Source organism: Battus philenor, unplaced genomic scaffold, assembly GCF_028537555.1.
Source record: "Battus philenor isolate CCGP_79_NKW_IND1 unplaced genomic scaffold, ilBatPhil1.0.hap1 SCAF_2, whole genome shotgun sequence".
Classification (NCBI taxonomy): domain Eukaryota; kingdom Metazoa; phylum Arthropoda; class Insecta; order Lepidoptera; family Papilionidae; genus Battus; species Battus philenor.
This window is the reverse complement of record NW_027181682.1, coordinates 4,185,359-4,207,116: the sequence shown is the minus strand read 5'-3', so window position 1 is coordinate 4,207,116 and position 21,758 is coordinate 4,185,359. Positions and strand designations below refer to the sequence as shown.

The 21,758-nt window shown below is 33.7% G+C and overlaps 1 protein-coding gene across 1 annotated transcript in view; it reads right to left on the bottom strand.

The window, feature by feature from the left end:
• Positions 1-12,383, bottom strand: part of sens-2 (senseless-2) — a 78,019-nt gene extending 65,636 nt beyond the window's left edge. The window contains exon 1 of the mRNA XM_068765388.1: positions 12,248-12,383. Coding sequence (XP_068621489.1) covers positions 12,248-12,383 — 136 coding nt within the window. The remainder of the gene's footprint in view (positions 1-12,247) is intronic.
• Positions 12,384-21,758: the final 9,375 nt, after the last annotated feature.

Genomic DNA, 21,758 nt, shown 5'->3' with positions numbered 1-21,758 from the left:
TACGCATGCGTGCATTTGATTTGATTACGTTATTCTAGTTAAAATTTGATTTTGCGAAGCAATATTTATCTTAAATAATTTGCCTCGGTGAGAGATAACTTTCTATTACAAATTATAATAAACAGAATGATAAAATTTGTTAGTACAAACTTTAGTGGGCCTTTTCAATTAACCTATCTAAAGTGTGCCACGGTAAATATTTAAACATACTGTAAGGCTAATAAAAGGTTTCCGTGTATATCATATTAGTAAATTGGTATGCAAAGACAAGATTAAAAAAGTATTATAATTGATTAAAAATGATCCAGTGGAAAATATTTTTGTTACGAAGCTATAAAAGGAATATTGTAATGTAAAACTTTGTGTAGTGCTCATGTTAAAGCAATCATTAATACACAATAAACCCCGAAGATGTTTGATGACTTAATGAGAAATAAAAATAGTAATAATAATATATCTTATATGGGCTGTATTTACTAAAAACTGTCTGAATATCTTTGCAATCAATACTGCGTCTGTAAAGTCACGGCCAAAAATCCAGTTCGCAATCAACTAATCATCTCCTTGTTGCCGCGACCGCGGCTTCAAAGGGGCCATTAATAATGAATTTGGGCAGTAAATCGCCTTTTATACGACGAAGGGATTTAGCAAATTCGCCGCGTACGGCCACGTGTGCGTCATTAGCCTAATGGGGGACCCTGGAATCTTTCTCGGCCAACTCCACTGCGCTTCACTACGCTGAATTAATGTTCGCTACGTGAACCAGTTTATTCTTAATTCAACATCTAATATATAATAAATTTATTTTAATTCATTGTTAAATATTGTTAATATTTTTTAACTAAATAATAATTAATAACAGTCTTTGATTTATGAATAACAGATATATTATATATTTTATAATCTACGATGTGCTCGGGAATTCTTTGCGAAACTAAGAATGTGGAGAATCGTAGGCGAACGAATGGTATTTACACATCCTAGCATATTGGCACGGTGAAATGGTAGTAGACCACGTTAGCCAAGTTTTGAAGATCTGAGAATACAGATCTGCAATTGCAGCAATGTCCACCCACAAGGTTGACAGATAACCTTATTAAAGTCATTTGTTACCGGTTTTATTGGAAATCCATAGATGGATCAATCATAAATCCATAGATGAAAATCATAGATGGATCATCCAATGGATGCCTTCGAGAAAGAGATTATTCACTGAATCCGAGTCGATGGGGATACGTTCAGAAAGCTCCGATACCTCTTCTCGCCCAAAATACCGCAAGTACGAACTTATTTCACCAATGTGTGTTGCCGATGATGACATACGAATTCCACAAGACAGGTCTCATAAGAAGGTCACCCAGAGAGCAATGGAGAGGGCTAGACTAGGAGTTTCGGTGCGAGATCGAATCAGAAATAACAAGATCTGTAAAAGAACCAAAATCACCGACGTAGCTTGAAGTAGCAGTGGGCGAGGTACATCGCTCGTGCAACCGATGGTCATTAAAGCCGAAAAGTTCTCGAGTGGCGACCACGAGCCTTCAGATGTGGCGTAATTAGACCTTCCAATATGTGGACCGAAGACATAGTTAAGGCTGGGTAGCTCGGTCATCGTGATGATCTTTAGAGTAAGTCTACGCCTTACAGTGGACGTCCAGCGACCGAGAAGAAGAAGATGAAGTGGATGCCTATGTTCAACAGGTGACGACTAATAGCTCCTTTTTACAAATAATTAACTTATTGGGCTTAATTTATAATTTCTTTTTCGACAGTTAGTCGTGACGTCATTCAAGGTACATATTAATGCTTGATACAGTACGCCAAGCACGTTCACGATTGTTCCACGCCTCGGGTAATAAATATACCAGATTGACCATATGTCAATTGTTATGAATTAACTGCCACTGGATGTATTTATGATATTTTTATGGATTTGTTATTTACTTTATTGTGTTATTGACTTAAAAATGTGTAATAATCAGTGAGTATAGACAAAATGTATTGGTTAATTTAAAAAATAATAATAATAAACTATAAAGGGGTAAATAGCTTATTTGTTAACAATAAACTTTAAAGCTTACCTGTTTCCATTCACCCTGTGTAAAGTGATCTCTGAAATAATTTACGTTTATTATTTTTTCTATCGGAATGTGACATCCAAAACTTCTGGCAGTATACAGGGACAGGCAGTAAACAATAAATATAAATTTTAATATACAGTAATTTTCAAATCCGATCCGAATCCGATCCGTTATAATTAAAAGGAAAAAAAATGAATTTAAATTTGGAACACAGGCAGGCCTTTGGAGTAATCAAGCTTACGCTTCGGTGTAATGTGCGGCCTCGTGTAGTTTAATTCTTATTATACAAGTTAAGATTTAATGTGTCGCTGGCGTTGAGTGTGAGAAGCGGATGTAGGATGCTGTCAAGGACGTGCGATTGTGCTCTCGTCGTTTTGTCACGGGCTCGCAACATGTGTTTCGTTCGCGGGGCATGTATTTGAACGGTGTGACATACGACCTTTTATATCGCCAAATGTTTTGAATGCGATCTTATCTGAAATGATTGCAAAACAAATTCGATCGACAAACACGAAATTATGAGATCACTTTCACACAATTTCTTTTTAATAATCAATTTTTCGTTAACTTCTATCATGGCATGATGACCGGTCTTGCCCGTAGCGACTTCCCGCAACTTTAATTGTATCGCTGGTCCATAAAGAGGGAGGCGGGGTGAACACGGCGAGTTTACCGGATAGTGATCGCCACTTGAGAATCATTTGGCTACCAACCGCGTCGGTAGCACGAGCAATGTGTCCCGCCCACTGCTATTTAGCTACTTAGGCTGGCTAATGACTTTGGTTCTTCTTCATATCTCATTTGATGTCGCAGCGAAGTTCCGAGGACGGCCCTTTCCTAACGTTTCAAGCTCATAAGTCATCACCATCAACATACTCTGGCCTAAAACCTTCGTCTACAGACATTACTGTATTTTAAAATAGAAGATATAATCTACGTACTTTAAGATTTTTAAAGCTACATAAAACGTAATAAGGACAAATCGTCGAACGCAATAGTAGAGGCGTTGCGAGCCGAAGGTAATTCGTTTACGGGCGAGGTCCAGTCGCCGAATGCGGCCAAATTAGATTTCCATCGGTGATGATGGATCGACTGCGGCTCGGCGCGGACTGCCCTTAAATCAGTGGCCCCACACTACTTACTATAACATAGACGTGTACAAAATCTACTATTTGTAACCAAATAAAAATGTCTGTCAAACGAAACACATATTACAATTTATATTTACTGATAACTAACAGCCCCAACAAATTTCGAAATGTGTTATTTGTCGAGCTGTCCAATGGAACAATAATAAAACGTTTTTTTCATTTCGCCGTTTCGGGCCGATCTTTTCGAAGCCGAGGTCCAGTTGTGAACGACTTACAATTGAAATAATGATGATAACAATGATGATCCTTCTTTCTTTGATGTAATTACGATTTTTTGACAACTAGGAACAGTTGCGTAGTAGTGGTAGCCCAGCGGTCGCTTTGATTAAACCTAAATTCTTTAGCAGGCTGTAGAACAATATAACTATTTATCTATCACTCCTACCTAGGTATAATATACAAATTCGTTAAGAAATTTGGAGCAGTAGAGGACTGGGATCAGCGATTGTAGGTCGTAAGTTCGGTTCCCGGGATGTAGTCTTATATAATTCACACTTTATGCATTAATTATATAGTATTGCATTGACTGTGCTCACAAATAAGTTTCCAGAAGATGAGCAGCTGCTATACGCATTTAAAAGCTTATTTGATAAATATTGCCAGACATAAATACAAGTAATAAAAAAACACGTAACGCCTGGATTTCGTTTTCAAAAATTAACAAATGTTTCGTGGAATGTAATAAAGTTCTCCAAGATATCTTAGACCTTTCTTTTCTTAATTTTAAATCTAAAATTAAAAGTGTATCATTTAGTAAACATTATTATAGCATTCAGGGGTTACTAGTTGATCAAAATATTTAGAACTTGGTTTATTGCCTCTTTTACACCTGTCATACACATGACAAGTTGTTTAATTACATTTAAAAGAGCATCTCTCGAGATTTCTGGCCGGCTCTTCTTAACATATCAGCGTTCTAAGCCGATGGTAGCTTATTTCTTATAATGTTACAATAATCGACGATTCAAAAGTGGATATAGAGGCCAGAATAAAAATACATATTTTAAATATTGAATATTTGAGCTGGAAGTCTTACGGATGAAATGATGATGATGTTAAAAAAAATATGGATGTAAGTAAGAAAAGGACCAATATTTAGCAACTTCCGCACATGCAGTGGTAGTCGTGCAACAAAGTGCATCGCTCGCCAGCCCGCTGGTAAATGCGTATGCGGCAAACAATGCGAATTACACAACTGCCACCGTTAAATCACTCAACACGCGTTTCACCCCTCCGGGGCATCTTCAGGAGTTATGTTACACCGATTAGTGCCAAACACAGAGTCAATGAAGTGGCTAAATATTGGTCCTTTTCTTACTAAGGATGGACTTCCGCAAGGTAACGCCTGATTCCATTAAATATGGATGTAAATTGGTTATCAATTTTTATTTAGATATAACCTAAGTGCCATCCGCTTATTTAGCTCGAAGGCACCTTTAGAAACTTAGGCACGAAAGGCTTTACCACACGCAATTGTTCCTGATCGGCGAGCTCTTAGATTGCAATATTCGTGGCATGAGCCGTTACTCAATATGCGCTTAGTATCTCGAGTCAATGGCGTCCGGGATGGTCAAACTTCGACTTCATCGGTTGCTTTTGTCTAACATTATTCAAAAAGCGCTAGCGATGGAAAAAATGACAGAGCAATCTGCAGTAACATTTCTATTTAGGATCGAAATGAACGATACACTCATCATGTTCCCCCTAAAATATAAAAATCAAATGAATTGATCATAGGCACAAGGCACTACGCAGTTAACATTTCAAAGTCAAGTGCGTAATTTATTACCTGATAGCATTATGAAAATTTTCGCCTGCGAGCCCTAGCGGCTGTTATGTCACCCGCCTTATCAGAACAATATCGCTATCGTTTATTTTATTACATCCTGCATAACTTTATCTTAGATACAGCGGGCGAATTGTTTTAGATGCCGAACCAATAACAACGATTTTAATCGTTGATTGATACATTTAAATATTTGAATATAGAACCTTCTTTTGTATACACTTTCAAATACTTTAAGTGTTAGATGAAGTCACCAGAACAAAGTGTATGTAATATGTCTAACTTAACGGCTTTATCAGTATTTCTATAGGCAAAACATTACAAAAAACATACAATGGCCTTTAATGCAAAACGTGAAATCATTATTAATACACTTGTTATTGAAGCTTATCTATATATTAGTTTTTTACAATAAAATGTTGTATAATACCGTTTATGGTTATTTATTTATTAGAATATCATATTGTATAAGATGTGAAATAATAATATGCGACTTACTCTTAGACTCTTAGATCAGAGCGCGTTTGGAACCCTCGTAGTCATATGTATTTTAAGTTGTATTGTAAGATTTCTATTAAATCGAATATATTGTTTAAAAGATATATGTTTATTTACTAACTTTAAAATAAGTTAAAGAAATTTTTTCATGTTCAAATTCAAAACACCTTTATTCAAGTAGACAATTAGGTGCACTTTTGAATCATCGACTATTTTAACATTATGAGCAGTAAGCTACCACCGATTTGGAACGCTGATGTGTTAAGATGAGCCAGACAGAAATTCAACTTTATATGTGTATATTACATAATATCGATCATACACAACACATAGTAAATAAGTCAACAAACCAACTTTCGAACATTTCGACCAGCTAAAAACTTTTTAATGCTATAATAAGATTTATTTAATAATATACTTTTAATTATAGATTTTAAACTAAGGTAGAGAAGGTTTAAGATATCTTGTGGAACTATATGTGTATTATACATGCGTGTACACCCAGACCCACGAAGGATTTCCTAACATTAATATCAAAACAATGGGATTTTTAATCTAGAAAGCTATATAAATATAAAATGAAAGTATATGACCAACGTAGTAAGACTAGAAAAACAAAACAAAAATCACAATAATACAGATTAGATACGGCAATTAATATAAAGATAGTAATCCAGGTTGGCAATTTCTCCGGACAAAGCCGAGACATCTGATCTTGGAGGTAATCGGATTTGCCTGATCGAACACTGTCTGTTATTGAATTTGCTATTCGGCTGCCTACTACATTGATTTTTAATAGAATTGCATATGAACCTATGGCTCTGTTCCTTTATATATCTTGATAACTTTTTTTTAATTTCATTCCAAATTACAGTCACACAGTTATTATTAATGAATCCCAATAAAACCTCTTTACTGTATTTGATTAAGAAAATATTTTTAATATTAATATCATAATAATTTAATTGTGCATTATAAAATTGGGCTGGATTAATCAGGTGAATAGTTCCAGTATTTTATTTATCTGATTTATTTGCAGAGAAAAAGCCTTTTCTGCGTTTTTGAATCTTTAATAAAGTTTTTTAATGAATGAGATGTAATATCGTTATCGATCCTATGGATGAAATGATGACATTACATGTGAACATAGTCCTCCCCCGATATTTCTCATAGTAAGCGTCGTAAGTGATTAACATTAAGCGCCTTCCGACGACCTGGTCATATATATCGTGAGTGAAAGTTAATGCCGCACCGTAGTTTCCACTCCAGAACCTTCTAGCAGCAGAGGTTTCCTGTTCTGCGCGCTAAATTGACTGCCAACTACCAGTTCTATCCTCTGGGCTGTATCACTTTAATTCGTCAACGGATCTCTTTATAAAATATATTTTTATGAAAACGAAGAATTCTCTAATGAATAATGATTAGTATTTTTAATGTTCAACAACTTAATCCTACAGTAAAACGGTGTACATCAACAATAGCTTGCGGGTCGCGGGTCTGCCGAGGGTCGACCACGCAAGGGCGCACGGGACCCTAGGGGCTCGGATGGGATCGCGGCGGATTATTGTTATGATGTTATTGTCTATGGTTCTACGAAGTGTTTTGCCCTTTTTTTTCTCCCCTCCGATAATTGGACGCTCTGCTTTCGAGTCTCCCGTTGATTATTGCGTGGTATTTTTTATTCTTTGATTTTCTTTTTATTGTACTTTAAATTTGTTTATCTGTGACAGGTGCTTTGAGACAATGGTACCTTAATAATTACATTTTTAAAAACGCGTAATTAAAGTTAAAGGTTGTTTATTAAAAGATGGCAATATTATAGTTCTAATATTACATAACTGTAATAATCAAAATTAATTTTATTTTTACATATTTGATCTATCTAACATTCAAGTAAATTTTCGATTTAAGTAAATAAGAACTGACTTAAATAAATTTTAAAAGTAACCAGTTTTTTTTTATAATTTATTCTTACAGCCAAAGCTACTTGAGTGCAATGAGTACAACTCCATGACTTGGTTCCGATAGGACGGTGTCTTTTTACATATACCAGCAAGGAAGTCGTACGAAATTTGTTCCCAAGAAAGAGGCGTCACATTGAGTCGCCACCACAGAGTCCATATTAGTCGGCTTGTGTTTCTTTTTTAACACTAAGTGAACTAAAACTAAAATATTCGTGAACAAACGGCGCTTCCCACAGCCCAAACTTGCAGACATGTTTTTGAAAACCGCCAGTGTCGTTTGGAAGAATGTTTTCAAAGATATAATTTCAAATGAATTTATAAACATTTTTTAAAACATTTCTAAAAGTTAACTTTGTTATAGCCCATCCTTTATTACACTTATAATAGAAAATTATGTTAATTAAATGATTAACTCTTAGCAATTATTATATTATAACTCCGATTTAATATTAAACTATTTTATGATTGATTTGAACTTTCCTTATTCAGTTTATCTACTTAATATTTCAGTAAAATTACGATTTACGTAAGCAGGTAATCATTCATTTTTTATTAATAATATTACGCCGATTCTCTCGGAAAGTATCAATAATTATTTCTAACTAATAATAAGATTGTGTCCGCAAAAGTTATTGTAGCGATACGGGTGGGTAAGCTCCTGAGGGGACGAACTTAGTTGTGGTTAGTACGTACTAACCTTAGTTCATTAACGTACTTCCTTATTGAGGTATTCTTTGTCTTCAGGTATTACTGCGCACAAACATATAACATATATATATGCATATAACTGGAGAATTTTTATCTTCCTTCCATATCAACTAGTTGTAAAACATAATTATCATCATTTTCACCGAAGGATGTTCACAGCTGGACAGTGGCCTTCCCACAGATATCTTATAATACTGGTTAGAAGCGGCCTATACTATATGCATGAGTTTTCAAAACTGTGATATTATTTCTATTGAACTACAACTGGCCATTACCTTTTGACAGTATATAGTTGCTTCATCTAAATTTATCAATTATCCAATTAAAATCGTTTACTTACATAATAATACACACGGTGTTTGGTTTTACACCTACTCCTAATCATCTTGTATAAATTCTTTACTCTAACATGTTACATTGTTTTTTTTTTCTTTTATTATGCGCTTGGCAATACAAAGTTCGTACGGGCAGATAGCTAGTAAAAACTTTTATCTCTCTTATCATGTAATTATTTCTGATATATTTAATTACAACCAATTAGCTATACGGACACTATTTTGATACTATTATAACTATAACTAATCATCTTGTATACTTAAATTTTCCATTCCTTTCTAGTGATAGCAGGTCAAAGTGTACAAGGCTCTTGCGGAAAACAACCAAGAGCTCTCCGCTTGTACAGAGCAAATTGAAAATTAATATTTCGACGTAACATCGATACAGCTTCCTTTGACGGGTAATGCTGATGCATCGTAAGGATGCCTTTGATCAATCAGAAGTCGCTTCGCTATTTCACTTCCTCCGTGAATTTCAGCAAGCGTATCGCTCACTTCATATATTTTTCATTAAAACCATGTAATCGTTTAATATTTTATTAGATTAATCGATATTTTGATCGGTTAGTTATCGACTCTATTATTTATATTTTAATTTAAATGTTTTAATAAGATACAAAGATTTGTTTAAATCCTATATCACAGTGACTATACAGGAGATGAATAAACGACCTGTGAGTTAACCGTATATATTTTAAAATGATAGCATTTTTCCCTGCAGTTTCCAGTTTCCTATAGTATCCCTCAATACTGAGAACCGACACTCTTTTCGTAAAAGTTTGTCGCGCGATATTTTACGCCAGTTGTGCCGGATTTCTTCGGTGTGTACTGCTTCGGCTACTTTGGTATTAAGCATGGTTGGACCTGATCGAACCAGCGTGGAGCGAATGCAACGTGGTCTAACTATTTCATCATCATCTTCATCATTACAGCAGTAAGACGTTCACAGCTAGACGTACTACTTTTAACCTGGACATAATTTATAGAAACTATTTGAAAAGTTACCGACTAGGTTTAATAAAAAAATAATCTAGGAGCTATTATTAACCGTAGTTTTTTTTTGTCTAGTTATTTAAAAAGTTTAATGTAATTTTTAGTATGCAATATGTTTCAAGACTTCATTAACCAATGCTTTCGTGAAATACTTCGAGTATTCTGGTTAAATAAAATCTCTAACCTTGACTACCTGGAGAAGTACCACGAATATATAACTAAACATAAGCGGCGCAAGTGGAATTGCATTGGCAAGACAAAGATCATATACCAAAGCAATACCATAGATTGGAACCATCAAGGCCATTCAAAACCAACCTGGTGCAATACCATACTCAGCACAGGTCGAGTAAGAAATTAAAGGAATAGGAAAAAAATACTAATAAAAAACAAAACAGAAAGTTTTGCGAATATGCAAAAGATTGTTTAATTATGAAAGATGTCATTTATTATAAATAATTTTTTAATTTTGTAATGCTCTGTCCTATAAATATGACAGGGGAGAGAGATAGGTCTCCAATAGCGGAGCCTATTTAAAAAAATATTTTTAATTTAAAAAATAAAAAGACTTACTCAAATAAGTAAAACATATCATCAAGTCATGGAAGGAGGTGAGGTGCGCCTAGAGACATTTATCGACATAGAATATTTTAAGTGATTGCTTGTATAAGTTAAGAGAAGAATTCCCGGAGAAACTAGAATCGAATTGAGCTGAACTAAAGCATCCTTTGACTTACACATACATAGGTTCGAACTCCTAGATCCACCCAGAAACTTAGTTCCGTTTTAAATATTGCGTGATTAATTTTACAATTATACATTAAGTAATATAGCTGCAATTTAAATTAATTTTTATTAATTCTATTTAAATATTAGATTACAACAGATATAGCATTTCAATAGATATTTATAACTCCAATAGATATAAAACAACTCACAAAACAAAAGTAAGCGTATTTAAACTTTTTAAAGTTAAATACAAATAATAATTAACTTATAATGTTATTATTGTAAAGATTTATCTTAAAAACCGGACATTTGTTATATAATAAAACGTTTTATAGAAACCCCTATGAATTCAGATGTAAAGAGTTTGTACAATTTAAAATCGATATACTAATTTGTTCTTACATACGATGCGTATCTGAATTTAAATCTTTTATGATATAAATTATAAAACAAACGCTTCATTATAGCTTTCTTTGAAATACAGAATGAAAATAGCAGTCCTAGATCATGGGTTCGATTCCCGAGGAACAATCATTTATAATTGACACAAATAAGTTTCCAGAGAATCGGCTGCAGCGTCCTCTGCATACTATAATACCACATTGTCAGCGCCAATCCGCTTTCTAAGCGTGGCGATTATGATACATCGCACATAAATATCTTTGAGGAAGACCTATGCTTTGCAGTGGGAGTCTAGGGGCTGAAACGATAATATTTATATTGGCAAATTGAAGGTGCAATAAATAAGTGCCGGGGCTTGAAGGTTCTGGAATAGAGACTACAGACCGGGAAGCGCTGCGAAGGAAGTTCACCCACAAAATGAACAGACGTTCATGCTAAAGTCATCGGTAGACGATAGATGGACGAACAGCTTGAATGAACAGCCGAAAACCGACTAGGTAACAATTAGCTGATACAATACGTCAGGTGAAGCATCTGACGTAGATTTTTTTTTTAGTTTATTAACTCGCGGATCCGGGAGCCCTGAGTCCGATGAAGCTATAAAAGCCAAAACGGCTAACAGCGCGTATCAACTTTCGAATATAGCCAAGACGATAGACGCAACCATCTTTAATCGTCTCAGTAAAATGAAGACAATGAAGACAAAATAATCCAAACAAAATACATTTTTTATTACAATTATTTTGTTTATTTTAAAATTTTTTAAGTTAAATTAGTTGAACTTAAAAAATATTACACTGACGTAGATTTGTTTCTAATGAACGTCAATACTGTAATACGAATGACTCTATTTTAAAGGCCTGCGTTGAATTTTGGATAATGAAAATTATATCGCATAATTTATATCGATTTTAATTATTTACCACCGTCAACAACTTTTCAAAAATTAAAGAAACTAGAAGGAGTCATAAATTATGATTCCGCTGTTCATAAACACTCAATTTGGGTATTATTTTTACTAGTACACTTTTCAAAATTTCTGTATTAATTATATTTATACATAATTTCATTACTTTGTTTTCTTTATTCTTAAAAATACTTTATACTTTCTTTCAAAATACTCCTTTTTCGAAATTATAAATATATTTATTAGCGTTTTATTAGAAATCAAAAGGACGAACAAATATATCTAGAAACACTCATCAGAATTTTAAATAAATGTGTATTTTTATAGGAGAGAAAATTATAGAAAGCTTTAATTACTTATTATCTATAACTATAAAAGAATTAAACCTAAGAAACTTGGTTGTTGTTGTTATTTTAAAAATTACAAAAGTAAAAATTAAAATAAAAAGTGAAAATATAGGACTAACAGAAAACACATACATTCTTTATTTACCTTTCAAAATATTTAAGCTATAACAACAACAGTTAAAGTACAATGTTATAAAGTAAACAAATACATTTTGGAACAGGTATGTACATTATTGAAGCTAAAGGTATGACATTGAGAGTTCTTAAATTAGTCATAAAAACTTTTCGTGCTAAAAAAGTATGCACGCAGCATGTACATTGGGGAAGAGAAGTGTTTGGATACACTAACCTTTCGGCGTGACGACTCTGAAGGCGCTGGTGGACACGGGCCGCGGGGACGAGCCCCGCAGACCGCCCGGGGAACCCCCGTCACTTCGCACCATAGAGAAGTCCAACGGCATAGGTGGCATCGCACTTACTTCCATTGTCAATGTTATTTTGTAACTTAGGAGGGTATGAACCGCATCTGTCACTGGGCGTCCGATCGCACGGCCGACTGAGGGCGCGATACGTGCGGCCGGCTCGGCCCGCGGGTGTGTTTTAAGGCGAGTGTACACTCGGCGGCGCTCGCACGCCAAAGCCGAGAATCTCCAGGATCAGGTGGCGATTTGGACCTTATCAGCGAGTGGGCGTGGCGCGATAGGCCCCGCCCCTGCGTCCCTCGCCGCCATGTGCCCGCCGACGGGCGACAATCACTTTGTATAGGTAACGGAATAATACGATCCTTGATAGATTTTATTGTTCCGATGCATTTGTTCGGAGCAATTTCAGTGGAAATGCTGTATTGGGCATTTCTTCGCACCGGGTGTGCCGCCGTTGAATTGTATTGGATTATGTATTATTAAATGTGGGCGTGGGATTAAAATGTCGTAATCTAGAAGCTTCCATATCAAATTCTTTTTTTATGTTCACACATACACTCACTTATATTGCTGTACACATGTACTTATTGTTATAAATTATTTTAAAACTTATTTTAAATTTGTACTTTTAATAGTATTTTCTTTAATCATGGATAAGAAATTAAAAAAAAAAATTTACCATTTTAATTTTATCTTAACTAATATTTATTAATTACTTTAATAATAAATATATGTATTTGTATTTACATAATGAAACAAAATTTTTTCATATCTATATTAAAAAAAAACTGTGAAAAGTTATTCCTTTTTTTCGTTCAATTTACAATTTTTATACCTTATACATTACTATAGGCCTTATAAAGTTACCACTGTTCGGATCAAGGCTTTCTAAGTTAGACCAGGGTTGATATAGCTTAACCTTACGTTTTAAGTTTCACACCTGAGATATTTTCTCGCAAATTTTAGCCCATCAATACGACTGTCGTATATATGATGAAATTTATTAAAAAAATTCTCCTTTTTTGAATTCTGTGTGAGTTTTTTATTTCAACAGTGAAAACAAACAAAGCTATAATAATGTTTATCGTCGTCATCGCTTCAGCCCTTAGACGCTCACTGTGGGGCATAGGCCTCTAAATTTCTAGGTCGGAATATATCATCATCGCCACCCTTGCCCTTGGCACTGCTGCCCATCTTCTGGAAACTTATTTGTGAGTAGTGGCAATCCTATATAATTAATTCATAAAGTGTGATCTGTATAAGAATGTATCGGAAATCAAACCTGCGACCTACAATCGGATGTTACGGTCCTCTATCGCTGGACTTCCATTGTTCTATAAAATAGTTTTTTTTTTTTTTTAGGAGGATAAGGTAAAGAATAAATATATATTTCTACTTATGCTCATTGAATGTTTAAGTAAATAAAATATATGTATTACATCTACTGGCATACTACAGTCACAATGAAAACCAACTTACAACCAGTAAATAAATTAATTGAAAACAGCAGAACCAAGAGATAAAGGAGAATGTGATATTTCGACTGGTGGTTAGAAAATTTAAATCTATTAAATTCGTATATTATTATTTAATATATTAAATTTGCTACAGTCAGAACGTCGACCAACGTTGTATAATTAATTAGTCCAAATCGTAGAGTAATAAGGGAGAAAATGAGAAAGAGATATTCCGACTCGTAATTATTAAATTTCTTGTGCCTATTGAAGCAAAGAATAACTACATATATCTAATTAATTAACCTAAGTCATAGAAGGAAAATAAGAGAAGATATATGTATTTCCTATTGCTATATTACCCAACATAAATGAATTAGATTTATTAGTGTATTTCAGCGGCAATCGGACATCTTTGATAAATTACTTCAAATCGCAGAAGGAATATATAAATAAGAAATATTATTCTATTTAATATATGTTTTTAGATAATTTATTGTAATGATAATATACGACAGTAGAACGTCAATTTTGAACAGGTGATTATAAAAATAAGTTTAACGAGGTGATGGATTTCGATAAGAATATTACTCTGGATGATGTCCGAGGAATTAACTGTACCCCCCTGCCCCCGCTGATACCCCCTCTCCGCGGCCCCCTTGTTCCAGCCGTCACGTACCGACATTTAAAACAATGAACGCCTCAATTTTTCACCGGCGGACCCCGAAATATGGCGCGCTAATCCCGACGCAAACCCTTATTCTGGCCTTTGTTATTCAATTTATTAAAATACATTATTTCCCTATCAATTATATCTCTAAAGAATGGATCAAACGATATCTACGTAGCTGTATTCGATCTAAATTAATAAACTTTTGTAACATTTACGCCTAAAACTTTTTCTTTTAATTTATTCAACATAATTATATAGATTCAAATAACATAAATGAATATACTATCATAATTTAACTGTCGATTTGTAAGTATTTAGTAAGACGATTCTTTATTTATTTAAATTAAACAATTAACACTCGTGCAAGAAAACATACAAGGTTATTGGTCATAGCTGTAAAAGGTCCTCTCCGGCTCCCTTGATTCGGATTATAAAACTGTTGTAGTATATATGTAGTATAAGCGGCCCCAGGCTTCCCAGGAAGCCTTCGAGCGTCGATATTGCAAATGACACAAGATCAGCAGTGCAATCCAGGCCAAAAAAATATATTTAAATACTCTGTAACTATAATGAATTCATTTATAGTGAATTATCGTAGTCACTGAGCTCTACCATGCCTCTAGATCAAATAATCGGAACAGATTAGAAAGCCGTGTTCACATTGACCAGTTAAAGTAAAGAAATTCAGACGCGTTTCTGGTAAATAATGAATACTTCGCTTATTCGTGAAAGATAATGCCTAAATCGAATTACAACGACGAATTAATATTTTAGACGTGAATGAACTATGGTGCTATAGACTGAACTAGTGTAATGTCGTCTCAAGGAGATCATTGCTAATGTGCAAGACCCATTATATTTAATACTAAAAATATTTCGTCTTAGGCGTTGCCATTCTATCAAATCTAAATGTTTACATATAGATAATTACTTTCTATTATTGTTCATTGAGTTTTTCGTATTTATTAATTATAAAAAAAGTACGATTCAAAACGTAGTGAAACGCGTCTTCGTTACAGAATAAGGACGTCGGCTTGCTTTGCGAAAACTAATTACACCTCCGCTTCGCAATGATAAAGCAAAGCCGTCGTATAGGATATTTTTATTCGGGACAAAATGAAATTCTCGTGCGATCGCAAGGCTCGGCATTATCGACTTTAACTTTACGACGCTAAAGTATATTTTTGTATTAACAGATGCGAGGACGGACGAAATTATGGAAATTTTTTAGTATGTACTCGGCACGAAATAATCCTAGCATAATCTCGCTCGCAAATCCCATTATTTTGATCACTGGCTCAGTCGCAGACGCCCTAGCGGAAGTGATGCAACGAACTTCACATTCACTTCCGGTTAGTGACATTTGATTTCCGGTAGCTTTTTATTGGTGTGTTGTTTAAACATATAGAGCGTGTATAAAGAATTCTTTAATTGCCAATTACATTTGTTTTTTTTTAATAATAATATAGTAATAAATCCTAATTCAGAATCTAGTGAGTCCATATAATGTTAGTAAGTTAGTAATCATTTTTACTTGAAAGCTATGTCAATTATCGTTTAATATTCAACACAATTTAAAGAAAGCACAAATTTAAGCAAAAGGAATCCTATATGCGATTTCTGCCCTTATCTGCAATAATTTGACTTAAAATTTTAGCGGTTAACAATTTATTAGTAAGTATTAAAAGTAACATTTTAATGTATTCTGTCATATTTGTTTATAAAAGTAAATGATGACTTATTTTTAGAAACAGATTTTTTCTTCTGGAATTTTATCTCCAGAAATAATGTTCGTAATGACAACTTTTCAATTCAATATGCCTTAATATGAAACCATGATTGAATACAGGGTGATTAGTCACAAACACTAAAACGGTTAATGCTCATTTGCATCAAGGTTCTGCTGTGAATAAATGTATAGTACATCCTAGTATACCTAGTAATTACTGTATATCAAAATATTTTTATTGTTCACTATTGAAATTGGCTATGCAAGAAAGCTAATAATTTCTTAAATAAATAAATAAAATGTATATTGTGAAGTAATTTAATCAAAAATAAGTTAATGTAACATATGATTCCAAGTGGTCACTTTATATAAGATGATTGAAAATATCTGTAAAAGCTTTAAATCATTTTGCTTACCAATGAGCTCTGCATTCAACACTGAAACTTTTACACCTATCAAATTACTAATATTTTCTATGTATAGTTTTTTAAATACTTTATTTATGCCATTATTAATTATCTATCTATTAAAATTAGTTACAGAATAAAGTTCCCATTAAATTTGCAAAATTTATTAACACTTATTTCAAACGGCAAAAGCTTAAAAGCTTTCATCTCTAGCAAAATCCCTTGTTCGTTTTAACGCCCTTTAAACAATTGAGATCAGAGATCATTTGCGTGCAAACGGGCACTTAAAAATGAGTGTCAGAAACATGGAGCAATTTTGTTCGTGGCTATAAACACAAAAAGCTTATTAGCGTCGAGTTTGTCGATCACGTCGTGAGTTTTCCAACTGCGGTTTTTGAACGACACGCGGAGGTGAAAGGGTTCAATGATATACAAAAGTATAGTGGCATATAAAACCTTTTTATTTTTTTTCCAAGTCTAAACTACGTGCATTTTACTTTTATATATTTTTTATAATAACTGGCAAGTTACTATTGATGGATTTTTTTTAAATGATTAAAACAGAATTATATATTTATGGTACAACAGCAAATGGCCTTCTCTTTTTACATTTATATTTTCTTATTTACATAGCTATAAGTTTTCCCAAAATTATAAATAAATCAATAAATAAACCTTTTAGTCGTGAGTAGTAATAATAATAAAAGTCACAATGACATTCACCATCAAAACTTTTATACAGATTATTAAAATTATTAATTATAGTTATATCTTTTTAATTTGGATTTTAATAATTTATTTTAATAATTTTAATTTTTACTTATAACTAAAACACAGTGTCGGACACAGAACTCTGTGTTGAAAAGGTGGAAGGTGGAAACCCGAGCCAGTATTTTGCACACCACTTTAATTATACCGAGTTAATTAATACAAAACATTAAGTTTGGGGCCATGAAGATGACTTGAAATGAGAACGTTTCAATTCTATGGTCTAAATAAGTTATCAATGTTCCTCAAGCGAAAATAAAACAGAATCAAATAACGCGTGTAAGCTAGTTGCGTTTTATAAATATAACTGCTTTTAAACGCCGACATAGGCATATTTCTAGATCGGGATTCCATATCAGCATTAGTGGAACCATTGAAAATTTATTTAAGTAGGTTGAGGAGTTTGCTCGGTGAAGGAGAAAGCCAATACATTTCAAAGAGACCTCTTTACCTGTTAAGGGGAGTAATCACCCGGAACACCTAACTCGGTTTCTATAACGCGATGAACCGTGTGACGAATCTATGGAGTCTTGAGTTACGTTAAGCAGACTGTAGATGCTTCGTTCTTCTCACATTTAATTGATCTTTTATCGCAGCTTTACCGGGTGTAAAACCTAAAGGCGGTTAGGGAGAACTTCTAAATCTAATATTACAACCCATAGATTTCTAGTTGAACCACATCAAAGCCCACTACATCCAGCATCTTCGTTGACAAGAATCATCAATGACATTTATAAAAAAATTACTAATATCTAAATTTTTGTCATTTCAGTTCATAGACATCCACTTAAAGGCATAGGCCTGCCCCAAAGATATCTATGAGGTGATATACCATAATCGCCACTCTTGACAGGCGATTTAGCGATCGCAGTGTGATTTTATTACATGCTCTGGACGCTGCTGCCTATCCTCTGGAAGCTTGCTTGTGAGCAATGTCAATTCTATATAATTAATGAACAAAGCTACGACCCTCCCGATTCCAAGTTTCAGTGCTAGAGGACGCGGTATACCACGGGGTTATCACTGTTTAAATTGTATTAATATAAATCGCCAGTTTCATGGCCCCACGATTATTCTAGAAGCAAGCAGGTAGTTCGCTATCAAAAATCATTTGGAGCTCGCCTACGAACCGCCGCGCAGAATTACCCCGCTCTTAATATTTACTTTTAATTCCAAATTTTATTTCAAACGCCTTTACCGCTTCACCCCGAGCGCTCGGCGTTATTTTGTGAATTTATTTAAGTCTATTATTTCCTTTCCGTGTATTGTTACAACAGGAGAAACGAAAGTGAAACGAAAATGTTTTAAAAATAATGATTATATTTCTGATTAACGAGAGATGTTTTTAAGTCACAGTCCAAATCTGTTATACGATGGTCATTTATAATGAACTAAAATTTGATTGAACATTTACGATCATTACGATCATTATGATGATCATTACGATTACGATCTACAGTTTAAGTCTTTAGTAAATTAAATATTAATTATTTATACTTTGATAATAAAATATTAATATTATCTCTAATGTGTTGTTCCAGAGAGTAAAGGAGAGAGTGCGGAATTTCGCTGTGAGATCGAATTAGAAAGGAAAGATCTTCAGAAGAACCATAGTCACCGACATAGATCGAAGAATTGTTCGACTGAAATGGCAGTAGGCGGGGTACATCGCTCCTGATGATGGCCCTTGGCTTTGAAAGGTTCACGATCACGAGCCGGTCGACGCGGCGTAGGTAGACCACCACCGGATGGGACCACGGTATGGTCTAGGTCGTTGGATGATGTTGGATGAGGGCTACAAGAAGAATGCAAAAAAAATTTCAAAATGAATGCCTTTTTCACTTTTTCGAGCCCTATCTTGAACGACAGTATAGATTTCATTCATATTTTTTATGTTTCCTTATCTATTGTTTCTGAAGATGTTAATGCTGTTAGCCCTAAGGCTTTTACAGTTTCATCGGTACTGAGTTTACGGAGCGGAAGGGTCCATGAACTAAAGTTTCCTTATACTTTGTATAGTTAGTTATGGAAAATTTGCAATGAAAGCAGTCGTTTAGTGTTTGAGACGTGAATCTAGGTAATCTATTATTTTCACATGGTTAATTGTATGTCGCCTGTTTGCATATAGGAAAGTCAAAACTAACAATGTATTGTACCAAGAAGCATATTTCAATTATATTTCAAAATTACTTTTTTATTTATTAAGGTAAAACTAATTTCAATACTAAGACAGGACAACGATTAATTATTTAAGGACGAAATTCTGCTGCCTATGGTGAGTTATTTTTTTAAATGATTCGAAATAAGAAAATGAAATTTTCAGCCAGTAAGCAGTATTAAACAACGATTAGAAATAAAAACGAAAAAAAAAAAACGCTAATTATTTCGACGTCAAACGTTGTTTCGGTTGGCAGCCCTTGCGGTGTTTACCGAGGCGAATTAGAGTTTAAATAAATACGGGCCCCGAAACAATTTGCATCTAGATGTGACATTAGACCGCTCCGTTATCTTTTTGTGAGAGGAGCGACCGTAGCTGACCGCCGGTCAAATTACAGACGATCGCATTATACGGAGCGAAAAAGTGCCTCTTATTGTTTTAACGGTTCCACGGACAAATTAATTTGGTATTTATATTTTTAATGTTAATTATTACTCACTCATTGTAGTTTATTATGGTTTGGGCCATTCGTCACTTCAACTGTAAGACGTCCACGGCTGGATATGTCCAGGCTACCCCCACAGATTTACAATTAAGTCGTATTCATTCCAGATCCTTAAGGCTTTGGCGATTGACTATACTATGCCCACTCGTACCTTAATTTTCCATTCCACTGGACTTTGTCGGCTGCTTTAGTACTTCTACAGACCTCCTAATCCCTTATAAATAGAATAGAACTCTCCGTAGTTCGTTGATACTCTGCATGCTGCCGAAAACATTATAAGATATATCTCTCTCTCTCTCTCTCTCTCTCTCTATATATATATATATATATATATTTATATATATATAAATATATATATATATGTATATAAATATATATATGTGTGTGTGTGAATATATATATGAATGTTCATTGATAACCAACTGATGTAAGAAGTTTTAATTAAGATAAATAAAGTAAATTATATTTTAACACAATTGATAATGTGGAGATACCACGATGTCTAAAGCGTCTGTCCAGATGTGAAACTTCTTAAAGAACATTTAACAATAAAAATTAAACATTGAATGAATTCATACAATTCTTCATGCTTAGACACTTTTTAAGTGAGCGTAAATAATTAGAATCTAGATAGGCTAGTGCCACTTGCCGGGGGTCGTTGACCCCGACATGAGCACGACATATGCCAAGCTTCCTGCGTCCACGGCTAGCTCTCGCAATACTCTAGACATGTGGCTGAAATAAATAAATACGTTATAAAAAGTATTATTACCGTATACTAAATGCAAGTCGCGGTTGATATGATTTATTGCTAATTGCTATTGCTTTTAATAGAAAATTATTTTCACCGCGTGCTTTACATGTACATATAACTAACTTATATTGATTATAGGTATAAAAGCCTTAGAAGGGTGAATGTACAGTTCATTTAATTACATATACTTTATATTACTAACTTATACAGGCTGATTGGTTATTGTTATAAAGGCTTTGAAAGGGTGGATATATAGTTTATTTATTAACAAAAAACCTTAAAAGCTTTTACACCTATTTCCAATCTCTGCCTTAAGTGAGCACTATAAAATACGTGATATTAATTTTTTTTTCTATTATAATGCGACAGGCTGATAACTTTTGAAAATATAAAGTCTGCGGGGCAAATAATAAACAATAAATAATTTTAATATATTGGCAACCGAATTTTAAAAACGCCTTTTCTATTTATATTACCATTAATTATTTTTGAAATCAATGATTTTTGCAAAGGGCGTACTATACATTAAATGATAGCAAATGAGGTGTACCCATTTTAAAGCCTTTACACGTGTAACTAATCACTCTGTACACCGCCAATTAATTTTGTAAAGATATCAATGTAAGTCAATTCCTGATACAATATTACAGATTTCTAAGGCCGCTTCCTTCCTTCGATTGAAAATCTCTGAGAGAGGCTTATGTATGGCACTGAGTGTTTTTCTGCTGATATTTACTTTTAATAAGACATTTATATCTCGTAAAGAAGAAGAAAACAAACCTAACAGTCTTTTTTCTTTGTGTTAATTAAGCAATTCAGGTATAAATTTTATATTTTGGTCATACGACGTTTAATTTAACTGATTATTTTGTAACTGATTGTGTTGTGAACAATATACGTGGATAATAATTTAAAGAAATCAATAGAAATATAATAAATGAAACATGTCGTTACCACTACTATAATCCTTACTCGCAGTATTATTACATT